Source organism: Phaseolus vulgaris, chromosome 10 (genome assembly GCF_051622355.1).
Source record: "Phaseolus vulgaris cultivar YP4 chromosome 10, ASM5162235v1, whole genome shotgun sequence".
NCBI lineage: Eukaryota > Viridiplantae > Streptophyta > Magnoliopsida > Fabales > Fabaceae > Phaseolus > Phaseolus vulgaris.
In genome coordinates this window covers 20649836-20677485 of record NC_143507.1, presented here as the reverse complement: position 1 = coordinate 20677485, position 27650 = coordinate 20649836, and the positions used below count along the sequence as shown (strand labels likewise).

Below are 27650 nucleotides of genomic sequence, written 5' to 3'. Positions count from 1 at the left end.
GTTTAGGAAGAAATTACCAAATTCATCTGATCGCATGAATGGGCTAAGTTAATGTGAGATATTAAAATAATTAAAGAAACATATATATAATTTATTCTTTTGTAACTATTAAATTATAATATAAAACTTTTTTGCCCATTCAGGAAACAAAATTATATATTTTTATTTTCAATTGACGTTTCCCATATTACCATTAATCCACCTTCCAATCCCACCTTAAAATCCCATCGTGAGCTACAAAACCAGGAAGAAAGAACAAAAATTAGGTCTTGAGATTGCAAGATACCAAAGACGGTTTCCTCTTTCAATCCCCACAAAGTCTCTATCTCTGTCTCTCTACGCCGCCATGTCTTCTCCCTCCGTTCCCGATTCTGTTACCTGTGCCACCCCCAAAGCCCAATCCCTATCTAAACAACGATCCATCACTGACGACAAAAGTGCTTCCCATCCAAACGCCTCCAACCAAGGTGGGAGTTCGAAGAAGCGGAAGAGGCAGACGAAAAAACAGGTGAAGGAGAGCAAAAAAGAAGAAAAAGAAAAAGGAGATATTGTGCCTCCCTCTACAATGAAGAAGACTAAAAAGGTATCTCCATATCTTCATATAACAAACACTGGTTATAATTTGGCCCTTTTATCGCTTATGCAGGGTTCAATTTTTTGATTGTATGTAGGAGTTGTATTTCAATGTTCATAGTTAGTTTTGTAGATGGATCTATAAGCGTGGTTTGCTGCTTTTGATAATCCACAGGGACTAAATCTTTCCCATGGCATGAATGCCCAGTTGAAAGCAAAAAAACAAGGTCGTAAGAAGGGACAGGTCAAAGTGCCTTTTAAATGTGAGTTTTGCCATGTTAAAGGTAAGTCAACAGCTGCTTACATCAAACATATGGGAGGGTTAGCTCACATAAGTAGAGTACTACTTCTTAGTAATAGAGTTGCCAGTCTCAGGCAGGCTGCATCTGGTGAAAATAATGATCAAACCCAACGAGGTAATGGTGCACTTTTTGCTGAGCTCCTCGCGATTGTACTATCTAAAACACAAGCTACACTAAGAGAATCGGTGGGAGGCGCCTTGCCTGCTGACATACCACTACTCACATCTCTGCCTGGACCAAGTTCTACACCACAGTTATTGCAGACACAGCCATCGGAAGTCCAAGCTCATGTTGAGAATGAAGATCCTTCCGGCCAAACAAAAACTGTGCTGGCAGTGGATGCTGAGGTACTTGCGGAACCCACATCTATGTCTGGACCAAGATTTGAACCCCAGTTGTTGCAGACTCAAGTGTCAAAATTCAAAGCTCATGTTGGCATGGGAAATCCTTCTGGCGAAATAGAAACTGATCTTGCCGTGACTGCTGAGGTACCTGCAACCACATCTGAGGTGAAACAAAAACTGTTACCTGTCCCACTGAGGTCAAAAGCTAAGGCAGGTTCAAGTGTCAGCACCAAAAGTGGAGAGGGTTCTGAAACTAAACAACAGCTGTGAAATTTCCCTAAGATGGTTCAGGTGTGATACCCTTGGCCACTCAATCTTTTATATGACTAAAAATACCTTCAGAATATGTAGCTCTCATCGGTTGGTTGGACTAAAGAATACTCAAGCGTTCTCTGGTACTTCAATTTTTTTTCATTTTGGGGTTCAATGGTTTGGAACAATGTTACTTATTTTGTTGGGATTTGAATTGTGTATGGATTTTGCTAGTTAATTCTATGTTAGGATGTGCCAGAAATCCATCCAGTCACTGCAATTTGCGAAAACTCCTTTGGGTGAAAAACCATATTGCAGTTTGACGGAAAAGAGATTTATACTTAGTTCACAGCAGTTTGACTGAAAAGAGATTTATGTCGATCACAGTTATAAGTTATCACACACACGCGTGAAGAAAAATTTTAATGTTACGCTGAGCATTTCTATTAGCAAACAAGTTCTAAAGAGTGAAAAGATATGGTGAACTGTAAAATAAGACTTGGTTTTTGAAAGTTTATTATGCTAATGATTATCTGTCAAGGTTTTAGGTAGTATTGTTGGATTTAGGTATCCATATTGAAGTAGAAAAAAATAGCATTTAAAATTTTGGTTCATACCTTAGTTTATGACTACTGTTGTTGCCAACCTGCTTCAACTTTAAAGGTTGATACTAAACATCATCAGGGTACTAGATAAATACATCAGAAGTCTATAACATGAGAATGAAATAATACCTCATAATTTCCATCTTTATCTAAAGGAGTGAAAAATATGCATATTCATGGGCTTTGCGTTTGACATATTGCACTTCTTCAACATTTCATTAATATATTTATGCTAGTGGATGATAATGCTAATTTCCTACTATTTGATTTGAAGCCCTATGAGGAACTTTAGTTCACTCAACATGCTTATTTCAAACTCACCCTGAATTAGCTTAGAAAAATTCTTGCAAAGGCTTTCATTAGTAGCACTGAAAATGATATTACCAACATAAATTTATACATTATTGAAGTTCTGGTTGGGTTCTTTCCGAAATAAGGTTGAATCAATACAAAACCATTTTTCAAGAAGAAAATTGGTGTGTTGTACCAACCTCTGGGAGCTTGTTTAAAATTGTATAGAGTCCTTTTCAATTTAAACAAGTAGTTTAATTTTGATGGATCTTCAAAACTAGGGGGTTATTTTACAAAATATTCTTCAATAAAACCATTTAAGAAAACACTTTTAACATCCATAAATAAAAACTTAGATATTTTTAAAAGCATTAAAGGCTAATAGGCTATGGAAAGTAAGTAAAAGCGTAGGATGTTGAAGTTCTCAATCAAATATCAAGGGACAGTCGTGTAGAGGGGTCAATCCAAGGAGAGAAAAGACAGGAAAATCAATTGTACAAAGAGTTTTTAGAAGTTATCACGTCTAAAGCATAAAATTCTATCTTTTGTAGGTAGATAATGCCCTCCTAAACTCTCTGATGACAACTCTCCCAATTTTTATATTTCCTTCTTCAAGATACCAAAATCAATAGTTAGAAAAGTTAATTAAATAAAAAGTAGATTCTTATGGAGAGGTAAGGAGGAAAAAAGTAAAATACATTAGGTAAGGAGTATGGAGGGCTAGGATTGAGAGATTTGTATGCCTTTAATGGGGCAGTACGGAAAAAAAAGTGAAATGCACAAGAATAAATGGTTGAATTATGTATTTAATATTTTTGAAATTTTTGCAAAGCTTTGTTTTATAAACATGAGCAAACAAAGCTTTAACTTAAAAAATGCATTGTCAAGCAATTTTCATAAGAGTAGTGTATGATGAAGATAGTCAAACACAACTTTAAGTTTGGATGACCCACTGTCAAAAATATTTTTTGAAAACTATTTTTTTGCAAAATTTTTCTTCTTTGATTAGTTGCACATTATAACATGAAATATAAAAATGATGAGATATGGGAGAGATTTACACGATCAAACTTTACTAGTAGACTAACGCTGCAAGATACAAGGCAATTGTTATTTGGCCTAGTCATTTATGGCTAAACATCGAGTATTATTTGGACCCAACCACCCCTGGCTAAACACAAAATATTGTTTGGAACACAATAACTCCTCGCAAGACCAAATATTCTTTGGAACACAAGTACTCATGGCTAAGATAGAGTATTCTTTGGAACACACCCACCCCTGACTAAGTAATAGAGTATTCTTTGGAACTAGTCACTCTTGGATAAACAAATAAGTATTCTTTGACCTAACCACTCCTGACTAAACATCTTTGTTTACACAAAGGTTGTGATATAAATGATCACAAGTTTCACTCACTAAAAGAGAGGGTAACATCCTAAGATAGATATGAGATGAAAAACACTCTTTTAAGTTTGTAAAAAACACAACAATATTTTTTCTCACAAATTAAAAGCTAGAGGTTTGCTAAATATTGCAAGAGCTTTGTAATTTTCATAGTGATTGTTGTCTTTGACATTAGTTTTACTTTTTCAAAAAGGTCTTCTTTATATAAATGTTGAGAAGAAAAAAGTTATTGCAAATCTTTTAAGAGACGTTGTAAGGTCTTCTACATCTAATGTTTCTACACGTTCATGTACGTAAATGCATTAAATGTTTTCATGGAACATTAAATGCATATATATTCTTTACATAACTTTTTGATACATGGTACAACTTCTCAGGCATAAGTCAGGAAACCTTTTTCCAAACTATAGTAAAGCATAGAGTTTACCATAGAACAACAAACAAATTTTGGTGTGTTCTTCAAGATATCTTTATGTAGACACTTCAATGAAAGATTCTCTTGGAAGAAACTAAGAGATAAACATTCTTTCCATGCATAAAATAAACATTTATATGTATTTGACATGTGCGATGAAATGCTTCAGACTTATTGTCTACCCAAGCAAAGGTTTGTTAGACAAAGTGCAAACACTTCCTTCTGTCCAAGAAAAACCTTATCAAATATAGTATAAACATTTATGTCTGTCCAAGCAAAATCTTACCAAATGAAGTAAGCGTGCTAGTGTATGTCCAAGCAAGAGCTTATCAAACTAAACATATAAACAAAACGCTTGCGTTGGTTTGGCCAAATGAAATACTTGCATTTGTCGATACCTAATGCTTATTAAATCATATTTTATACTTTGTTGTTAAGCATATAATAAAATCAAGTATAAGATTTGTTGAACTTTGATCTAACAAACACTTATGAAAAAATTACGATGGACGCTATAAACTCAGTAGGACAATCTATCTATTTTCAATATTAATATCTCAATATGGAGGTTGGAAAAATTTGTTAGGTGAAATTAAAAAAAAAAATCCCATATTTGTTGGATAGATTTTGAAAAAGTATGTTAAGAACAAAATCAGCCAAATTTGTTTGATAATAACATTCATAGACAGGTAAGAAATGAAATGGGTTAATGACAAAATTATGGATCCACAAGTAGAAAGAACTAAATACTTCGGTAGAAAAGTTTACCAAGTGCTAGAACAAAAAGATTGTGAGGCAAGTAACACGGAGATATGGATAAGGAATTAATGGGATTGGAGATTCCTTTGAAGGAGAGTTATTCTAATAGAAAAATTGTGAAAACAAGTAAAGATATACAAGAAGGGATGGTTGAATTGTGTATAAAAAAATTTCGCAAATTTCATATAATTAGGTCTAATGGAGTGATGTCAAAAGTAAGTTTTGAATATAATAGATGATTTGTCAAAAATGTTTTAAAAAACTTTTGTTATAGCTTTTTATATAACATGCAATTTAAAATAGCTTAGGAAAAGTAAGGAAACACTAGCCATTCATGGTTAAGGAGTGATCTAAAAAAAACACGTATTTTGATAAATGCAATGTTTGAACACTCCACTAATTTGTTAAACGAACATGAACAATATTCTTATGAAGCTTGGGTCATTGAAAGCTTTGAGCAACAAATTTCACATCGTTTTGATAACTATTGATAACTTTTTTTATGTTCTTAAACTTGAAATATTTCTTTATATATGGATTTGAGAAAATTTCACTTCAAATGTTTATCTTTAGGTTGTCGACGATTCACAAATGAATGTAGAGATGTATTAAATACATTCCATGAAACATTAAATACATTAACATCTTGATAACTGACATGACTTATCAATTCTCGTTAACCAAACTGGAGTAAAGCATAAGACCATACGAGGCAATTAACCTTTCAGAATTGACATGAGGCACATCAAAATGTATGTTAATGTGAAATAGTTTTAACACATCCTTCAAGAGATATTTGACGTTGACATGTGCTTTGAGAGATCTTTGAACGCAAGGGAGGGTTGCCTGGGTTTGGAGGATCTTTCAACTCAAGCTTTTAGGAAGAATTCCTAAATGAATTCTTGGAATGATTCTTGAAATGATTCTTTGATGAATTCTTCGATAACGTGTGATCTTATATTTTGTGAAAGCCATTAAAACCAAAAAGATTCAAGAATATACAAAATATGTTGGACATCTCAAGGATTCCAAATTGTTTGATAAATTCATGATTGAAGTCTCGAGTGAAGACCTGCTACCTTATGTGTCTAGGTAGCTTAGGTTTTATTTTGGTTGTCTTGATTTATCTTTTTCCTTTACGAATGATGAAGGATCCAAGAACAAAATATTTTTTCAACTAGTTAAAATGTTTTTTAATTGGTTAAAAAGGTTTTCTATTGATTAAAAATATTTTCATCTGGTTATAATTTTTTGTTTTCTAGAAAATTACATTTTTTTCAATTTGCTATCTTTCAAATCAGTTGATTGAAAATACTGAAATGTTTTAGATTTTTTTTCCGCAATGACCTCTGAAAAACTACATTTTAATATGAAAAATATTAAGTTTTTTCAGTTTAAATACATTCTTTGTAAGAAAAACTAGTTTTCACACAAATTACTTGTTTTGAGTAAAATCAACAAATTGTTTTATTTTTCAACGGTTTCATTTACTGACAATACCCTTTTCTGTTTTAAAATTATTTTTGTTTTAGCTTCTATAAAAGAGTCAGATTGTTTTTTGAAAAAGGTTCCAAGAATTTCTTACACAAAATACACTTTTACAATTTGTGAGAATTAAGAGTGAGTTGTTTTTTGAAGAATTGGTCTTTGTGGATCTTTGAGTGTTCTTGGTACCTAAATTTCATCATCCAATTAAAGGCAAAAGGTTCTTCAAAGTGTAGTTGTGAATTGGGAGATCCCTTTGTATTTCTTGGTTCATAGTTAAGGTGAATTGATTGCTTTTCATTACTGTTCTATAATTTTGTGTGTAAGTGCCAAGATAGGGTTTCTTTATGGGAATCACAACTGTAATTAGGGTGTTGCAGTGAGTGGTTGGTTCTTGTAGAGTTCAATAATTGTTTTTGTTGCTCTTTTCTTTTGGTGATTTAGTGAATTTCATCTTCTGAGGTGAGACTGGATGTAGCTATGTTTTAAGTGAACCAGTATAAATCTTGTTGTGCTTTAAGTTTTCTTTATCACTGCACATTATTTTTCTGCATAATTGTTCTTATTGGTTTAAAATCAATCGATTTTTTCTAAAACTAATCAATTATTTTTTATCTGCAGATCTGTTTGACTATGTGAATTGAAAAAACTAATGTGCTAAGCAACTGTGTGTGGAACACTGTGTATTGATTCTATTTATATACAATTGCATTCATTAATAGGTTTACAAGCTCTTTAAATAAGAAAATTTCTTTAAAAACTGTGTTTGGATTTGCTGGATTTGTTCTTAGAAAGTTGAAATATTTTTTTCTATAACCATAAAAATAATCAGTTGTTTTCAAATTTAATATGTTAATATTTTTTCTGTTATTGTAACTAGAAAAAGAATAAGTTGTTTTCAAATATAATTTGTTGATTTTTTTTTTGAAATTATTTCTTAAAACAGATTTAAACATTTTCAAAGTGTAATGATTTACAGATTTGTTCCTTAAGAATTGTATGCTTAGAATTTTTTTTATCAATTGTTTTTTATGAAAACCATTTCTTTTTTTTTGAATAAGTGTTCTTTTAAAAATATCAATATGTTGTTTTGAAAAACAATGCGAAAATCTACCTAAATACAATTTAACCTCCTTGAACTTAGCCCTCTATTAATTCAACAACATCAAAATAATATTAAAGTTTAAAACAACAACTTATGCCACTCAAACTCCCCGTGAGATAAGCAAAATGGTGATTCGTCACTTATGACCTAACCCACAAGATAAGAATCAAGAATATTAGAATTAGGAAGAACCTTACATCATTTCAATGTATGAGATAAACAAGTATGGATAATGTTACTTACGACCTAGCTCACCAGATAAGAAACCACAAGAGAAAAAAAATTTTACTTCCTAAATTTTGATGAATCCTTAATGCGTCACACAAGAGATAACCTAAGAAGCATGACTCTAGTATAGGCAAAGGAAGAAGTGATTCACACTTATATGACACACTCAAGATAAGAATTCACACATATTTTTATTCATCTAAAGTTATGAAAATGAGTATAATACAGAAAGTGTGGTAAGAAGAGATTACGAAAACACTTCTCTTCCCTAGACTTATGTCCAAAAAAAATAAAAATGAAATATACTAAAACTAGGGATGATTAATTCACTTTTGCAACGCTAAAGCCACGAAGAAAATACATTTTATTTTGTTTTTTCATATTACATCAAGAACATTATGTGCAAAACAAACTCATGATGATTTTCGTTAGGTACAATGTTAGCTTAGAAACTATGCGTATATCCTCTAACAAATACTTTGCTTATCAAATAAAACAAGAGAACACACGAGTTATATAATTTGTCAGACGAAACTGTTAGATGAAATACTCTGCGTCTTATATAATATATTTAACAACCATCGTCTAATAGATGAAACATATTCATATTTGCACTTTGTTTAACAACATTTAATCAAAATTCGTAAGGTCTGTTAAATATTACTCTAACAAAGCTTGTTGTGGGAATTGATATTTTACATATACAAGGAAAATATAATTTTAAATAAAGAGGATAGAAGGCGTTGGAGAGAAGGATATGTAAGAATGTACATAGTTAGCTTAGTATATGAACAAATTCAAAAGCAGAAAATAGGAAAAGAATAGCCAGATCCAATTTTTAAAGAATAAAGAACTACAAAATTTCCAAAGCAGTGTGTTTGATAAAAAGACTCCAAGTGTGAAACTTAGCAACTATGTTGTGAAATTTAGCTACTAGTTCTAGTGTAATAGGGTGAAATTGAAGACAAAATACATACTCAATTGTCTCAATCATCAAGGAGTGCAAATAAATTGTGTACTATGATTATTTTAAATTTATTGTACTGAGGTAACTATTTACGCAATGAAATAAGGTATGAATTTCCTTTTATTAAAAATATAAGAGCTGAGAGTGTTTATTTTAAAAAAATTGGAAATAATTAGTAAAAGTAAGTATAATTTATTCATAAATTAAATATTTTTATTTATATATTTTACAATAATAATAAGAATTTTACCTGGGTTCCACTATTAAAGTAGTGTAATATATAAAAAAAAGGCAATTTGAGTAATCTTCATCCTACATTCATCCTACAAAAAGTAAAGTGATAAGGAAATAAAGCATACCATGATATTTTTTTTATCATTAATTACACTTTTCTTACCACGGCAATAAACAAATTAAGCTCTCATTCTTTACCTTTTTCTTCAAGCTAATTTTTCTGCATTTTTAACTATCCAAAAAAATACATTTTTAGAAATTAAATATTATTTTAAATTAAGGAATTAATTTCAAGAAAAAATACATAAGTTTCATTTTTTCTACAAAATGGTCGTGGCATTTTCTTTATGGGATACACAATTCTCATATACTTCAAGGGAAATTGATGACTCTGTTATAAACCCAGATTCATTATAGTCAAACCACTAAGTTGTGTATGATTTTCGTCCTCTATTCTATCCTGTTTTACGTTCTCATTTTCGATTTTTACATTAATTGATTAGACGATATAATGAAATGTGTTTCTGTTCAACAATTAAAATAGACCCTGCACACTAATTGAATCTTTCTCTCAGCATCATTTTGAAGTTCTTTAGTTTTAGAAAAGACTAAATGATGTGTAATTTGAAACCATTCATTACAAGACTTCCTTATGAAGAGATACGCATGTTATCTCCAAGAAGTCAGAAATGTATTTGCTTTCTTTTGTCAACTTCTGGGAGATTTGAAAAATATAAAATTATATCTCCAACTCCAATCCTTACCAAACAAGGTAACAATTATTTGATGCACTAGCACATTTCTGAAACCATCTAGTACGTCCAACTTGTTCCACGGTTGCTTCCATGTTCCATCCTCTGCTTATGCAGCAGAAACAACCTGTAATTATAGAAAGGTAGAAGTGAAAAACAAAGCAAAAAGATAAAACAAAGTTCCTCCTTGTACACAATCCAAAAGGCAGGGGTAATGTAATGTAGTATACAACAGAAAATTACATTACCAGTGAACTCAATGATTTTTTTCCGCAGCACGAGCAGGTTTACGGATTTACATAACAGAATGATACACTGAGATTCCCCCTTCTCACGCCCCTCCTTTTCATCACAGTCCACTAATCAGTAACTAACTGTTCCTCTTGGTCTTTCTTCTTGTGTAAACCTTCGATATTCGGACCCACGAGACAATTGTTAAGCCCGTATTTCTTTCCGGCCCACAACCCATTTGAGGATCTAACAGGTTCACAGGTAAAAATTCTCTGCTCCATTATATGAGAGGCTGTTTCCGCAACGTGAATCCATAATCATCATTTAGAAAAAACATTACCACTGCACCAAAACTTAGAAATCTTAAGTACAGAGCAGCAAAAAATAAATAAAATAAAGATAATACCATTTTATAAATTTTCACACAATAATAAGATCTTTATTCCGATCAGTTGCAAAACAATGAATAATTTCATGGATTATTTAGCCTTAACAATAAGAAAATCCAGTTACTTTGCAAGACAGTTGATATGAGGAATTTCTAATGTATCCAAAAACTGCACATTTTGATGTTAAAAAGGAAAAAGAGATATCAAATATCAAACAAAAAACCTAAAGGAAAGACCCTCTAGCTTTCCAAATAACTCCTAAGAAAGTATATAAATACTAAAGAAATCAAATGTTGGAAGCAGATTTAAGGATAGATGCTTATATCAGCAAATACAAAAGGTAAAATAACAATCAAAAGATACCAAAAAAAAATTATAGCGTTCATGTAGATTCTGGAGCGGAGAAAACTTGCCTGGCTTTGCAGTTCTTTAGGCGACAATGCCAACTCGAAGATGAATCTTGAGCATCAAATTACCACCTTTGCCTCCTCAAATCAACTAAGAAAATGTTAAATATTAAAAGACAAAATATTTAAAAGTAAATGATGCAGAAACTACTTCCAACTAAAGAAATCTGCATACAATTTTGCAATATGCCTGACAGAAGTCAGTTGAAACAATGACTGAGCATAATGTAGCTTAAACCAATCGAGATGATAAAGCAGACCGACGATTAACCACCCTCCATCAGTACCACAATATCTAGGATAAAGTTTTAATCCATTTCTTGGAAGTTGACATAACCAGGGCTCGGATGTCAAGGCATGACAAATATTGCATTGTCCAACTTCAAGATATTCCATTTGTCCTGCGAGATGTGTGATCATCTTCCATGCATACTCTGCTTGACCAGAATGAAATCATTTTTTTGGCACGGACAACATTGCTCAAGCCAGGAACCTGCTTAACAGAGAAATTTTACTAAAACGTTCATTTTTAATTAAAGAATGCAGAATTAAAAATAACTTGGAAATAATACACTCAGCTCAGAATCATATTAAATACTGCAAGAGAACCTACATGCACAAAATCTAAATATAACATTCTACGAGGAATGTTTATACTTAACAAAGTAGAAGAGAAAACATTAGCATTTCATCTGGAGACTAAGAAGCTCAAATATATTTTCCATGAACTTGAATTAGGTTCTTACTAACCTATTGGCATACTAGACTCCCATTCAATCAAATAGGGTGATTCCTGTAGTTTTTGACTTTAGTAAATATTCATTACACATTGAGAAGTGTTCTTTGTACTTAATTTGTCAAGCATAATATTAATTTAAGCACTTTTTAACTTGATTTTTCAGTTTTCTAAGTTTTTACAATTATAGGAAAACAGAGACTAACTATATTTTTCATTGCCACGTCTAACATCTTAAAACTCTTTTGCTAGGTCTTGGTACAGAAAGGTTAGCAAAACAAAGGATAATTCAAGGAACATGGATCAGAGGAAGCAAGGTTATTGCTGCATCAAGGCTGGCTACGCAAGCCTCTATTTGGGGCTTAGCTTGCTTAGCCAAATATTAAACAGAAACTTTGAAAACATGGAAGAAGCAAACATATTGGCCAAAAAGATATTTAAAACAATATTTTTCCTTTAATCAATATTCTTAAGCGGACTTTAAACCTAACTCAATTCTACAAAATTGGATTGTAAGAATGAGGTTTGTACTTATATAGTATAATTTAGCCTTATGTCTAGTCGATGTAGACCCCTTAACACGCAACATCATGTCGACCATTGAACATCTCAAGCAAGGAACTAGGGGGGAACCCGATAGAGGGTAACACAAGGCCCAACAAACTTGACTAAGATAGGCTCTAAATGGTTATGATACCATCTTAAGAAAGAAGACTTCAAATTCAACTCAACCCTATAAAAAATCCGCTTGTAAAGTGAGGTTTGCACATACTAATATAGTATAATTTGACCTTATCTATAGCCGATGTGGATTCTTCAACGAAATATAATAGGTAAATTCTCAATAACACTTATCTCCTTATTGTTATCTTCAGGGATCCCCACCACCGAGTCACGTAACTCTTCTTTCTCATGATCTAGAGTCAATGTAGGTTCTTAGGTATTTTTTGTCAAAAAAATAGTCTTCCTCATATTAGGTTAGTTCAATCCTATTTGAGTTAGCTTCATCACTTAGATCTTGAGCATCCTACTAAGACATATATGATAATGACAGGATGGAGGACTTTTCTCCCCCTAAAGCGAAGGACTAACAAAAAGAAGATTGTGTTTAATGATTTGTACCCTTTTTGTTAGAAGAATAACAAATAATTGCAATTTTAAGGGTTTAGGATCTAATTTATTGTGATTAGTAGGATTGAGAGTGAACAAAAAAAAAACACATCCAAAGACTCGATACTGTAGACTTAATACTAAAGGAGAAGAGGAAACAAAAGACAATAGAGACCCAATAGGATTAATGTTATTTAAGACATGAGTAGGAAACTTGATGAAGAATATGACACTTAACACAACTTCTTCTTAGTAGGTTTTGGGAACAAACTTCTAAAAGGATGGTTCTAGCTATTTCTAAAAGACAACAATTCTACACTTTTGCAACCCCATTCTTCATAAACAATACCATTATGAGATAAAAATTTGGAGAATTCATGATTCACATATTTAGTGCCACTATCAAATCTAACTCGTTTGATGCTTTTTTCAAATTGATTTTGGACAAGATGGAAAAATTAATAAAAATTTCAAAGACCTCTAATATATTTTAAAGTGTATGTTTATGTGACATGAGTTCAATCCTCAATATAAGTAACAAACCATTTTACTCCAAAAGTAGATTCTAAAACAAGTCCCAAACATTAGAGTGAATTAAACCAAGTGGGAAATTACTCCTTTTACCTCAAGTGGGATAGGATGCACAATGATGCTTTGACACTTATCACTTTTTAAAGACTTAATAAACTCTTCGGTAAACAAACAAGGGAACAAAGATTTGATAAGGTTAAATGAGAGATGTCCAAGTCTTTTATGATGAAATCCTATTTGGGAACTTGCCCATCTTTTTAATGTTTGTTGGCTTAAGACCTCTGTTTTATTTTGGTCATTGGAATCCAAAGATATAACTCACTTTACTCCTTAACAATTACAATCGTCTTCCTGACAGAACAGATAGAAGAAAAAGCGTTATTGAACAATTCAAATCTTTTGTGAGTTTTTATACCAATACAAGACTATTGGCCAATTATGGGACGTATAAAACATCTTTTAATACAATAGATGATTCTAAAGTTATACATCCAAAAACGCATATGGATCCACTATCAGCATTTGCAACTTTAATGAGTTGTTTTCAAGTCATTTTGAAGTATGAATTGAATAGCACAAGAAACAAAGCCATGTGATTAGTTGTTCTTGAGTCAAGAATCCAAACATCCTGAAGCACAGGGTCAACAATATTGAATGTACTCTTACCTTTTATGAACATGCTATACAATCCAAAGGACTTACTCGTTGATTTAATAATTCTTCTCAGAAGATCAAGTTCCTTATAAGCTTTCATACAAGCCATTGGAAAGAAAAAACATAACAGATGCAACAAATAGAGCTTTGATTCACCCTGCCAGCCAGTGTGAGGCATACTTACTTATCTTGTGAGGTAACACTATAGAGAAGGGCGTACACCCACTCCCATTATTTCACACTTGACACTAGTTAAAAATGTACAGATCTTGGGTAATCTAGTATTGCCAAGTTATCAGGCTAGTAACAATGGGAAATCAATTACTGACTTGCAAAGAAAATATATGCATGTTAACACTATTGACTGGCATAAAATAAAACATGAGTGAAATACTGGCTGTGTATGAATAATTTTCCTTAACTAAAAGAGTATTCATATCCCTCTCATCCCAAATTCAAGTGGCAAAATTTTTGGTTGAGAGGAATGAGGGGAACACTTCCCCTGCTGTAATGAAGGCATATGAGATCTAGATTAAGATGAAGTAAAATAAAATTAAAAACATTTTAATAAGTGTCACCAAGGTGACTTGAACCATACCTTTAGAAAAAATAACTTTTCAGTCTTCATGTAGTGAGAATCTTATGATGTATCAAGACTCGGAATGATTTTTGGAAGCAGTCTGTAAGGTGGCCTGGAACTTGATTCACCATCACTACTTAGGAATTTGAGTTCATTTTCAAGAACAGAGTACGCTTCTGAAAATGCCTGCACCAATATTATAACTTTTGAGAAATACTACCAGAAAAGCCAGATTCATCAAAGCATAATTCTTAAATAAAACCAACGCAATCAATACAAACATAAATAAATTCAAGAATCTTGTTTTAGTTCAATATTAGGTGATTGGATCAACTTCAGGATGAAACCATAAATTGTCAATAATATGCAATGATTTCGATGAACATATCAAGTTAAAACTTAAGTACTCAGAAAAATATCATAAATGTAACCAATGGAGTCCAACAAATACAAGCCGCCTTATGGTGGTTATCATATGCTTAATGGGTCCGAGCTACTTGCCACTTCTGTCACACCTTGTGGGTACACTGCAACTTAATCTTTTAATGTCAATTATTTTGTACCCTTGGCCCGCCATAGACAATTTTTAGGGTGTCTTTAAGTTCACATCAACTAAAGACATGACTTATATTCAGCTTATAAAGCTCAAACAACTCTCACCTTAGAAGCTAATTTTGTATAGTAAATTTACGAAGCTTGCTTGCTAGACCTTAACCAAATTTGTCCTTCAACCGCAACTTTCAACAATCATTTATACATTTCCTCTAAGAAAATAACAAACTGACACATCCCACATGGTTATTCAAAGTACATTCGTCATCCTCAGGCCTTTCAGGAACATCATTGCAGAAAAATTTGTAGACAGCTTGATTGGTTAATAAAGACACTATAAACTGCTTTACTGCCAAAAGCATGAAAAATTTAGTTTAACAGATTGTGGATAATATCAATCACAGGTTTCTTTCTCCTTTTGTCATGGCATTGCAAGGCCAAGTATGACAACTGAAATATGGAAAAGTTACTGGTAATAAATACCTTAATACATTGATGAATTCGGAAGCAATTCCTCCCCACATTATTAGTTGGGAAAAGAGGATCATCTATGTGAATTGGATCAATGCTGCAAATAAGATAATTTTCATTTGGCTGTAGGAAAAGGAATGATAATCACACTGTAGATAGAAAGTTTGGTGTCCATATTACCTACAACCTCTTTCTCTCTTTATATAAAGTCCACTTCCCTGAACTGATATTCGCATTTGCCGAGGATCAAACACATTCCTAAAAGAAAAATCCATTGAATTGAATTCTAACAAAAATACAATTATACAAGTCGTCTCTAGTAGCAACTATAAATATATATTTAAGTCTAGTTCTCTCACCCAAAAAAGTAAAGAAAATCCATCAGAAGGCTTCCATAGTTCTGCCAGAAAATGAAAGTTTATTTATTAGCCGTAAAATATCTGAAATAATAAAGGAGCAGAGGATTAAGAATAACAGCCCTCCATAGCTAGCTTAGTTCTTTTATACTAAATCCTCATTGATTAAAAGAAAAATAAAGAGTAAAATATGATTTTTTTTTTAATCGCTTTAAATTGTGGCATGCTATTCTACCCTAGTTTCAGAATAGTTCAGATGATGATAGAAAAATACTATTAGTCCTCCAAGTCTATCCACAAATACAGACTTAAATAACAAGAATGATTAGAGTTTACTTGGTTGATCGGCCGGCCAAGATGATGCTCATGCTGAAGAAATCGTATAATTAGTAAGACCTGCATGCAAAATAAAAACAAATGTGGTTTTAGCAGATCCAGACTACAATTTTTCAAGAAACTTAGTTGCCAAAACAAATTGTTTCCAACACAACTTCCACCTCAATTTCAAAAGGAAAGTGAATCTAAAGAACAGTTTCCCATAGAAACTGTGTAAAATCTTTTTTTTTTTCACTTTTTCCATTTGATCATCACTAGACTACTGAGGACAAGATTACTACTACAGTACAAAAGGGACTTGTATAATTCATTGAGAAATGAAAATTGGCTAAGGAAGTAATCATGCATACCAAACAGTAGGAACTTAAGCCACCAGAGTAGGATTGATCAAGGCTCCGATCAGACAAAAATTGTTTTAGTACCAGAGCAAGAGGTGTAGCAGCAGGAAATTGCTCTGTCAACTCCTTAACCTACAGGAAGCAAAATTAAAGAATCACATGATACATTTGACCTCAAGTACATTATCAAAGCTGAATATACAACCACGACTCATTCACTAAAAAAATTGATTTTGTTGATAGACCATTGGATATCAACAATTCATACCATTGGACTTATTCAGATCTGAGACTCTTCATCTAATTTATTGTGATATATCAAGCTGAAATATCTAAAAGAATTATTCCAGGGAGGAAGTACAGGAGGAAAACATAAGATATACATTAAGACTCTGTATAAATATGGTAACAACCTTCTTTTCAGTACTTTTAGTTACATTTTTCCTCATTAAAAAAGTTAAAATAAATGGACCACTTCATTGGTAGTATCCAATTCTGCATTCTACTTGGGTAACAGAGCAATCCTAACAACCCACCCTAATTTAAGACCTTGTACAAATAAGCACTGTTTGTTACATTTCTCCTCATTAAAAAAGTTAAAATAAGTGAACCACTTCACTGGTAGGTATCCAATTCTGCATTCTACTTATGTAACAGAGCAATCCTAACACCTCTTGGGATTAATATATAAATTTAAGAAAAAAAAATTAATAAAAAAACAAATGTATTTTTGAAACAAACTAGCATGTTTGAGTCAATTAACTTCAAAGAAAATATTCAAACTTCCTAATTGAGCTTTTGTAAATGTTCCAATAGGGGAAAAACATATATAACCACTGAAACAAGATTAGATTATGTAATTAAAAACCATATAGACATTAGGAAATCACCATTTCTGTAGTCTGGAGTCCAGTATGCGAAGGGGTCTTAAAGCTAATGTCCAGACGAACTGATTTCGATTTCAAAGCATCAAATTTCATTTGGGTGCCCAAATCTTCTAACTGGATGGTATCAGAATTATTGTCATTACCATGTTCACCTGGAGTACGATGTGGGTCTTCATTTAATGACTGTATCATAGGAGCTGATGTGGTAACAATAACATCCTGAGGTACTTCCACCACAAGCATAATAATAGGAATCTGATAGAAAAAAGATACAGAATGTTACCTGGCCAGAAATCAAAAGAGTACACTTATTAAGTATAGATAATAACAGATTAAGAAAGAAGAGAGGTAGGTATTACAGCTGTATTTTCCACTGTTTTCAGAGAATCATTTTTCACCCAATCCTGATTGGCAAGATACCTAGCTGCATGCTGCCACATAAATATAATAGCATCAATTGTCTGATATACTGAACAACATTGTTCTTGGTATTACTATTGCCAAAATATACATACACACTAGAAAGCAGAAATCTCTATATTGTTTCGTCATAAAGAAAGAAAGAATAAAGGTTTAAATCCACTTCTTATCACCATAGTTTAACCAATGTGTAATTTTGGTTCCTATAAGAATTTAATAGCACATTTGGTCCTCCAGTTTGCCAAAAATAACCAAATATGGTCCAACATTATTATATCATCTGATTGGTGACAAAATGTTTAACATGTTTTCATTGATAAGAGATGTTAAAGCTTATTATTAAACATGGCAATTATTATTTTGCGAGAAAAAGTAACTAACATCATTATCACTGACAGGCATGCTAACATTTTTTGCTAAATATTGGATAATGTATTAGCAAAAGCAATGGACCAGAATAACTTAATTTTTAAAATCAGGAGCACTTGCAATTAAATATTGGGATCAAAATTGTACATTGATGAAACTGGAAATTAAAAGTCAATTTCAGACAAGAATAAACAACACCATAAGAAATTATTTTTAAATGCGATCAAATAAATATCATCCAAACAGAATCGGAAAGATCAATTCAAAAGATCTGTATAGTGCAGGAAGATTGAGGGGAAAAGCAACACATTCTATTTCTCAATTCCAGAATATAAAGGTCCTAACCACCAACTACTATCATACCAATATGTTTATTTTTAATCATCGCATGTTATTTCTAGTTCTTCCAAATAAAATAAACCAGTTTGTAAAATTTGAAAGAGAAAAAAAACAAGACAATAAGCAGGCAAGAGCGGATTATTTTATATTAAAGTGCACTTCATATATTCATGGCAAGTGTCAAAACTCAAAATCCTATATTAATCTTATTAATGTAGATGTGCACACACACACAACAGGCTAAGTAATCAATGCCAGGTGGTGGAATATGCAGAGGGCCAAAATTATGCCGTTTAAACAAGCCACTGCAGCCTAGCAATAGCAAGCCCCCCTTTTCAAATTGAATATGGAAGCTAGCAAAATTCCCCTCGCCATTCCACAATGATGGACATGACACTTCCATTTAACAACATTGACATCAAGTAGATGGAGAGTCAAAAGTGCAGGGAGCAAAAAGGGCCTCATTTATTGCAATATATACCTGAAGACATGTTTCCTTAATCCCATTACGACCTTCCAGTATTCCAGCTTCTTTAATAGGCTCCTGGATTTTTTTTATTAAAGTTAAACAAAGAGAATGTTAATCTGTCAGAATAATGAGATGCCAAGTACACAAACATGTAAAAAGTTATAAAATTTACCAGGTTTCTCACTGGAGGTAGACAAACCACAAGGTCAACATCACTTGTTGGAAGGGACATACCAGTTGCATTTGAACCAAATATGTTTGTCCGGGATCTGGGCCACAGAACCTGCAGAAATCGGGTTACTCTTTTGACAGCCCAATTAATGTAAGGCCTCCTGGCCATATTTTCTGCAGCAACCTGGATTCCATTATAAAAATTATAAGCGACATGATTAGCTTCTTTTGTCTTCTGGTGATGATATCAAGAAATACAAGGTTTCTACAAATTCAATAGCAATTCTATTTGTAAAGATTTTAATAAAGGACTGGAATGCAAATATAAAACTGATAAAAAAACTAAGGATAAAGATATTAAAACAAGCTATGTGAAGTTCAAAGTATGGATCATGCAGGAGAAAAAAGGCTGTAATGGACAGAATGTTATCCACTCGCTTCCAGCGGAGTGTGAGAAGTGAGAAAGCATGTTTAATAACATTATCAACAAATAAGCCCAGTACCTGTTTACAGAAAGAGTCAATCTCATCATGGAGAATGCCATGCATCACAGATAAAGCTGCACTCTGTGCAGAACAGCTTTGTAACTCGGGAGGTTGCAAGGGAAAGGTGACATCTGGCTGCATATTTGAAAACCCACAGTCAAACCAACATATACATACTAAATCAGACTTATGTAAGGATCTTTCTTACATGTTCCTGGTCACGTGCTATCTGTGACAATGCAATCAGTCGGTCCTGCAGCAAGGCAGCAGGTAAAGGCTGAATCAAAGGTCGTACTGCAAGATTATTACTTCTCCAAGGCCACACAACTTCAGCACTGTCCATTCTTAAACAAGTTTCCTCCAAATTACTCCCATCATGATACCAGCCTCTCATCCCCCAGTGCCTTGGGCTGGAACTACCAGATCTAACCGTAGGAAAACCCCTGTGTTTCCTGGAGTCACTCACAGGAGAAGGAGGAGGTGGACGTGGTGCACGTGGTACACAAAGCACAACAGGTGATGGTGGCCGCTTGATGCGAGGCTGCTCCCGCCTGGTGGGAGGAACACAGGGACTTTTATGATCAAACCTTTCCCTTGACAAGTTAGGAATAATTATTGGCCGTAGAATGGGATATGGATGTGAATCGCCTGCTTTTCCTTCAACTTCTCCAGGTAAACTATTACCCAATGAACCAGAAGTATCTTCATCCACTGCTGGATCAGTAACTGAAGGAGAATGCAATATCTTTCCAGGTACTTCATTACCTGACATCATGTAACCAACAGTCTGGGTCCCAGTCCCTACAGGATCAAAAGGAGAACAAAATGCAGCAGCAGTGGGTGACGTTAAACCATTTGTACTATACGAAGATGTGCAAGCAACCATATCATCCACAGTTCTATTCATGTCAGCATCACGCAAAGCCCATAAACTGTCATCAGAGCTAAGTGAGGGAGGCCTGGAGAAACCTTTTCCCGGATAATCAGAAGGGTTCCAGTACATTACGCCTCCACCAAAATATTGATTATAATCTATACCAGAAACAGCATGAACCTCATACTCTTCCTCAGATAAGCAGTGATTGTCAAATTCATCTGCTAGTTCCATTGTGTTTGTTAGGTCAGGTAAATCCCATGCATCCCCAGAATATTTTTTTCTTTCATCATCAGGAGCAGTTGCATCAACCTGCATGCTGTGAACAGCCAATCCTTTTGAAAAGGTGCATTGCTTCCTAGATATAAAACCAGAGTCATACTTAAAGTTTGGTGATGGGGTCATGCCTCCTCGGAAGACTGGGGGCCAGTCGAAACTCATAGGAATTGGACGAGAAAGGATTGGGTTGCATCCACCTTCAATAGAAGGATTTCTTGCCTGCTGTAATGTGGGAACAAATGGATGGCAGAAGTGATTGTGCCAATTGCGCCCAACATCCAGATGTAATCTATCTGTGGCAGGAGGGAGGTGTGAATTAAAAGATGGAAAATAGATGGAAGGTACGCCAGGCCACTCATATGGACTGCACTTTGAGAAAGCTGAATTTCTACTTTCAAATAGACATCTATCGTGCTCATTCAACAGCCCAAATTCTTTTACATTAACCTCTCTAATTGGTTTGTCAGGAGCAGTCGACTTTATATCAGCTTTGGCAACACGCAATGAGTTCAAATGACAGGTATCTTCCTTGCCAAAGAAGCTACCTTGTTTCAATGCAGGTACAGGAGGAGTTATAGCAGCATTACAATCTAAATCACAAGTAAAAGTACCTAATCCAGAACATAAAGTTTTCCTTTCATCTGATAATAAGCAATACTGAGGCCCTAAACTATTGCCAGTTTCAGCAAGATCTTCAGTCTCTCCTTCAACTTTCCCGGTAGAACTGTTCTCCTTAGTAAGCCCACTAAGATTACTACAAAGGCTTGAATTTGAAGTAATGATGTCATTACCAATTGAATTGTCATTTTTGACATTCTGAATGGTAGAACTATTCAAAAACCTATCACATATTGCCACCTCACCTTCAGAAACAACAGTGGTGGAGGCAGCATGCATAATTGATTTATGAGACTTTTCACCTGCACTATCAACGACAATGTTTTTACTTTTATTTTTCTCTTTTCTACTTCTTTTTGAAGTGGTCCGTACTTTTACTGTGCCAACATCCAATCCTTGGGTGTGATCCTGATGATAAGTTCCGTGTTAAAAATTATTTATATCTATAAGAAATATAAATTAGATTAAAGAAAAAAGTTTTGCAACCATTTTTACAGTTGATGATGAGCACTCCATGGCAATCTCCTTCCCCATACAAACAGCAGGAAGTTCCCTGAATCCCACTAAATCGGTCTTCTTTTTATTATCCCCTTTACAATCAGTGTCCTGAAATATCAAATGGAACAAAACAGAATTGCAAATGGTAGCATAAATGTGATAAAACTATTCGAGCCATCTCTTTAAATAAATTTTAGTACCTTGAGTGGATTTTCATGTGAAATATCACCTGTGCATGTCTTTGAGACAGGATTTTGCTTTTTAGTTTTGCGATTTCGTCCCTTCTTTTTCCGGTTAGAAACACTAAGCTTTTCTTTAGGTTTACCTGATGAAGACTTGTCAAGTGCCTCTCCTAATAGTTCAAGTTTTGTGCAGTCAAGTGAAATAACCATAAAAAATCCTCGCAGTTTTCTTAATATACAATCAGATATCGTACAGACAGAACCCAACGAACTAAAGAAAAGCTTTCCTATGTCATATTCACTATTAAGATTTGATGTTACAATCATATTAACTTCATGAAGTACTAATAAAGAATTGAAGGCTCTCGCTAAAGCAGCTGGTTTTTTACAAAAAGTGACTGGTGAAAGAACTGTTCCAAATTCCATATCGGCAGGAAGAACTGAGATGATCCGTTGAGCTGAGATAGGACCATTGTGTTGCATTAATTTATCCACTCCAACACTGTATAGCCAAATCTCATCATCAGAGGCACTACTTGACACTTCCAAAACATCACGAGTCTGAAAACTTGTGAAAATAAGTCAGCCAAGTACTTAGAGAAAGGCCACAAAATATATTAATTAACATAGATCATAACATGTAAAAATATACTATAACTTATAATAAGCCCTAGTATTGAACTGAGAAGTCATAAATATAGAAAGTAGAAAAGTATCCATCACATCCAAGATTAGATATTGCAAAGGATATTTAATGTGTTAATAATATGGAAGTAGTTAGCAACACTAAAATCTGGTGAACCAAGTTTTATCCAAATTGTTACACAATGTTGTGAAAACTAGTGTGGTTATTGACCTAGTCAAAGCATTGGGTCAATAGACGAACCATTAAGTTACTGATTGACCTGGTCAACATTAAAAAATAAAAGGATATTATACATGTCAAACATAATTTACAAATCTAACGGTTAAAATCTTTACATAATAAAGCACTGATATCTGAAAAAAAATGTTCGAGACAATGTGATTCCATAGTTCAAATTTCAAAACATTATCATAGTAAAATAACTAATATCCGAAATAGAATTCTTAATAACAACACAAATCCTTATAAAAAAACTGAATGACACAACTCCATAAAAAAAAATTTTAAAAAATATTATATATTTAAAAAAATTAAAAAATTAAAAATTTTGGATTGGGCCAACTAGGTTATCAATTGGCCCCATCGTGACTGAAATTTCGGTCTAAACATTAAATTGACCTAGTCTACCCACCAAGTCCTGACAAGGTTAGTCCAGTTTTAATAACTTTTACACTATTTAGAGATTCATTTAAAAATCTTAGAATATCTGCAATCATTTAAAAAATAGAAAGAGAGAGACAAATGGGAGTTTCTTGGTCCTCTGTATCATTGTATTCTTCTCTTTATTACACATCCTAATATAATTCCTATATTTCTATTACAGTCAATATTATTTTCTATAAAACACAGATTCCTAATTATCAAGTGCAATATAAAACTCTAAAAGAGAAATCTAAGTATTCCTTGAGAAATTAGTGTATCATTTTGAATCTATCCATAATTCCATCCATCAATATGCAAAGTATATCTTTAATCATGCTAGGTTATTACAGAAAACTCAACGTGCCACAATAAACATCTCCAGCTAAAATATGAAATACGTCCAATTTCAAAAATAAAGGTACAGGTGATTTTTATGAGGGCCTCTTCTTTTCCTCCAGCCCCCTTCCCCCCTAAGAAGTCAGCATTCCCTCTCCACCCAAAAATGAAAGACTAATTAGTCTTATGTAGCCAAAAATGACTATAAAAGAATGTACTTTATAATTAACAATTAGCATCATCATTTTCATTACCAGTAAACACCACCAGTAACCTTCAATATTCACAAATCAATTAGGCTTATAATGAAAAGCAAAAGGAAATTGCATTCTGATCCCAAAACCACAGGTGCACATATCAAAGTTCACTACAAAATATATCAGTGTCTTATATTAGGCTTTCCCTTGACATTGCAAAAGTTTCCTTTTAAGGAATGAAGCAATCTTGTAGAATCATAATTATTTCTAATATAATTTTTAAAGAATGAATGATTGCATATTACTTTGAATAACTAGTCACATTTTTTAGATTTTATTTGTAATGTAATATGGAATAAAAAACTTGCAGTCCGCAAACCACTGCTCCAAACTATTTCAGGTAGTCAAATTTGCACAAATATAAAATATAGTTTACCCAATTAAATCAGCAGTTGTTAAGCACGACATTACCAGTAGGGTTTATAAAAGAAACAATAAACATATCTTTCCCCATAAACTACAATGCATGCATTAGGAACATTAACTGTTACCCTCTCATATAAAAGCATTACACTTTACGAATCCTTAGTCTTTGCTTAACATCCCACCAACATATGTTTTCCATTATCAATTTTTATTAACTCTCCCACAAATTTCACAAGTTAAGTAGTATCTAGTAAATTTTTTCGAGTTTACGTCTTAAAAGAAAAAGTTATGTGAAACACATATGGAGAAAACGTTACAAAAGTTAAGAATCTTAATTTTTAAAAAATATAAACATGAAAATAAAAGATTTAAAAAAGAAACAAAGCTAACTGATGCAACTTAAAAAAAGGTTACACACCCTAACTTCTCTCTTCTTCTCATTCTCAACTAATCAATGTATAACATGGGAATGGAAACTTATAAGTTCTTGTTTTTATACTTGACTTTTAAAATGCCTACACATTACCTAACAAAACTGTAAACTCTTTTTTTCAAAATGGAAATAAGTTAAGCAGTTATCATAACTATGCAATTCATACATCGTACTAAAAATTACACTAACTATGCAATTCACACATCACACTAAAAGTTCAATAAGTTCACATGGAAGTACCAAGGGTTTTGCAGCTTTCATAATGAAGGTGGTGAAGACCTTCCTCCTGGTCCCAGCATCCAAGTTCCCCCACCAATCCACGCACCCCTTCTTCCTCCAAAACACATTCACACCAACACCCGAAGCACTCATCTTCTCCTTCAACTTCACATCCCTCTTCCTCCCTCCACAGCGATTCAACCAAGCCAATCTCATCGAAACCTCCATCCTATTCGCAATAAACGCTTCAATACCATAATACCCCTTCGCTTTGAGCCAATGCAGCTCCACCCAATCCTCACCAAGCTCGGCCTCCTCCCCCCGGAGGAACCCGCCACCAGAGATCCTGTCCATGGCGCCCACAAACTGGTCCACATCCCCCACAAACCCCTCGGCAAGGGTCAGCGCGTCGAGCCGCCTAGCCGAGGGCGGCAGTGAATTGGCGGCCTCCTCACCCTCACGTGACTCAAACAACCGCGCGGACTCGAAGACCGCCCGCACTGTGGTTTCGGATTCAGCTACGCGCGCGATAAGGCCGCGGGACTTTTTGAAGCAGAGGGTGGGGAGGTTGTTAGGCGAGGGGAGGTCAGGGAGGAGAATGAAGGAGCCGTGGCCGTGGGATCGGAGTTTGGCGAGCATCTGGAGGAGGATCTGGACGAAATTCCCGTCGACGACGGTTAAGTAGGCCTGGCGTTGGTGAATTGAAAGAGAACAGAACCATTTGAGAATGGAGGATCGAGGGTTAGGATTAGGGTTGGGGTTGGGGTTTGGGGATTGGGAGTGGTAGAGGGAGATGTGCGAGGTGAGCGAGTCGATGAGTTGGTGGTGAGCCATTGGAAGGAGTTTGGTCTCGTTTTGTTTTTGGTCTTTGCTTAATAAGTTGCAGGGATGATCATGGTCTGTTCTTCAGGATTTTGCTTTGGTATGCAGTACAATTTTGTGTATATCTCACTTTATTTTATTTCTTACAGTTCATTCTTTTCTAAACTGTACACATTTTTTGGACAGAGTTCAGAAAGAGAAAGGGTGGAGTTAAAACGACGAGTAAATGACTCGTTTACCTGTATTCTGTTTTTTTGTGTCGCTTCTATTTTTTAGAATTATTTTTCTTACACAAACTTCCAAACTTATTTTTCACACACGATAACTCCAAAACTTTGACTCCGACAATTCAAATTAAACAATACTATTTTTTATTTTACAAGTGTGTCTCTAAAATTGTTTTTAATTCAAAACATTTCTATATTAAAACGATAATTGAAATTACATCTTCATCACACTTTTTTACACAATTATATATATATATATATATATACTTTAAAAAATATGTCATTCAGATTTTTTTTCATTTTAGAAATTTAGAAGAAAATAAATTTTAATTAAAAGTGTTAAAGTGAGTAAACTCGTCTCATCGTGGATTGAATTAAAAACAAGTCAACTTAACTCGATTTATCTTTCGATAAATCATGAATTTTGTAATTCGACTCGACTAGGTTGACTCATATTTCAAATTTATATATTTGTTTGCACTACAATCAAAATATATTAACTTGACACACCTATTTATATCAGTAAAAATTAGAATATTCACATATTTCATTAACATTTGTCACCATTAGGAGGTGATATTATAAAGATGGTAATTAAAAATTAAAGTGTTAACTTGTATAATTGGTCAAACAAATAAATTAAACATTAAAATTGTTCAAACATTAATGAATAACATTCTAGTCTTAAAACAACCAAAGTGTCAATGTACATACTTAAAAGTAGTCGTTCTCGCTGGTTGACTTCGGTCGGACTTGATAGTGAGCTCCGGGTTGAAACGAATTTGCTTGGTGTATTGAACCGAGATGAAGACACTTTGTAACGAAGGAGATTCCACCTGTTGATCACACTTCGACGATCAAGTTAGTGAGAGCATTCAAACTATAAAATTTGTATCAGTGTAGAGTTCTAAAAAAAACTTACCTTTACTCAGGGTCTCAAACCCTTTTTATAGACGTTCCTTCAACAATTTTCATCAACAAGAATATAATTTCAACAACAAGAATATTTCGTTAATGTGCACTGTTCTTGCCGGTTGACCTAGTCGCCGGTTGACTCCAATCCCAAGCTCTAGCTCCGTCTATCTCTGTTGGAATCAACTCTTCCCCTTAGACGTTGGAAAGTGGCTCCATTGAGACAAAGGGGCCCCCACCTGTTGAGTGCACTCTAACGATCAAGTCAGTACAGGGCTTGTAGAAACAAGAAGTAACTAGTTTTAGTCTTAGAAACAACCTACCTTTACCTGGGATTTCAAGTCCCTTTTATAGCCTACCTCTTGTAACAACTTTCTATCATGAGAGTCCATTCTCAACTGAAAGCCTATGCAATAGGAAGATATTCTGTTCTAGGGCACACTCTCTTATTGTCGCAACTGAACATAACTCTTCCTCTCTAGAGTGCATAAAATCTTAACAGAATAACCACCAGGGTACCAACTCATGTACCAGCTTCAGGGGTCCAATCTGTTTCACGTAGGCACCCTCGGCAAGGCGCTACGCATCATACATGCAACCTAGCTCATTGTGCCCTAGCACACATGGGCTTAGGTTTAGAGAAAACATTTTGCTCGTACTAGACAATACGCACTAAGCGCACCCCTAGGTTCATTACTACCCTTTGCTGACCTCCTAGGCCTTTCACACAGGGGGTTATGTTAAGTATATAGTGTTGAAGAAGAGCTTTGATGACTCCAAATCTCCATG

The 27650-nt window shown here is 33.8% G+C and overlaps 2 protein-coding genes across 2 annotated transcripts; one reads left to right on the top strand and one right to left on the bottom strand.

Moving 5' to 3' along the window:
• The first annotated feature begins 140 nt into the window (after positions 1-140).
• On the top strand, positions 141-1871 carry LOC137818574 (uncharacterized). Its single transcript, XM_068622082.2, has 2 exons — positions 141-583; positions 749-1871. Exons 1-2 carry the CDS (start codon positions 347-349, stop codon positions 1487-1489), a joined length of 978 nt encoding a protein of 325 aa, XP_068478183.1. The 5' UTR covers positions 141-346; the 3' UTR covers positions 1490-1871.
• Positions 1872-9488: 7617 nt separating this feature from the next.
• MEE44 (Nucleotidyltransferase family protein) lies at positions 9489-25913 on the bottom strand. The gene is made up of 19 exons (XM_068621399.2): positions 24922-25913; positions 22020-22562; positions 21808-21927; positions 19759-21729; positions 19569-19685; positions 19067-19249; positions 18907-18969; positions 17657-17728; positions 17301-17552; positions 16423-16542; positions 16073-16132; positions 15740-15780; positions 15561-15638; positions 15393-15477; positions 14376-14543; positions 10922-11239; positions 10753-10837; positions 9968-10292; positions 9489-9846 (listed from the first exon to the last, which is right to left on the bottom strand). Exons 1-15 carry the CDS (start codon positions 25732-25734, stop codon positions 14418-14420), a joined length of 4644 nt encoding a protein of 1547 aa, XP_068477500.1. The 5' UTR covers positions 25735-25913; the 3' UTR covers positions 9489-9846; positions 9968-10292; positions 10753-10837; positions 10922-11239; positions 14376-14417.
• Positions 25914-27650: the final 1737 nt, after the last annotated feature.

What these genes read in the sequence shown, in the direction of transcription:
- LOC137818574 (XM_068622082.2), top strand. Translation starts at nt 347, where the DNA reads ATGTCTTCTCCCTCCGTTCCCGATTCTGTTACCTGTGCCACCCCCAAA. An exon ending in CAATGAAGAAGACTAAAAAG is followed by an intron (nt 584 to 748) that starts GTATCTCCATAT and finishes GATAATCCACAG; the next exon opens with GGACTAAATCTTTCCCATGG.
- MEE44 (XM_068621399.2), bottom strand. Translation starts at nt 25,734, where the DNA reads ATGGCTCACCACCAACTCATCGACTCGCTCACCTCGCACATCTCCCTC. An exon ending in TTGACTCTTTCTGTAAACAG is followed by an intron (nt 19,250 to 19,568) that starts GTACTGGGCTTA and finishes AATGGAATCCAG; the next exon opens with GTTGCTGCAGAAAATATGGC. An exon ending in GCTTAAGTTCCTACTGTTTG is followed by an intron (nt 16,133 to 16,422) that starts GTATGCATGATT and finishes TTTTGCATGCAG; the next exon opens with GTCTTACTAATTATACGATT.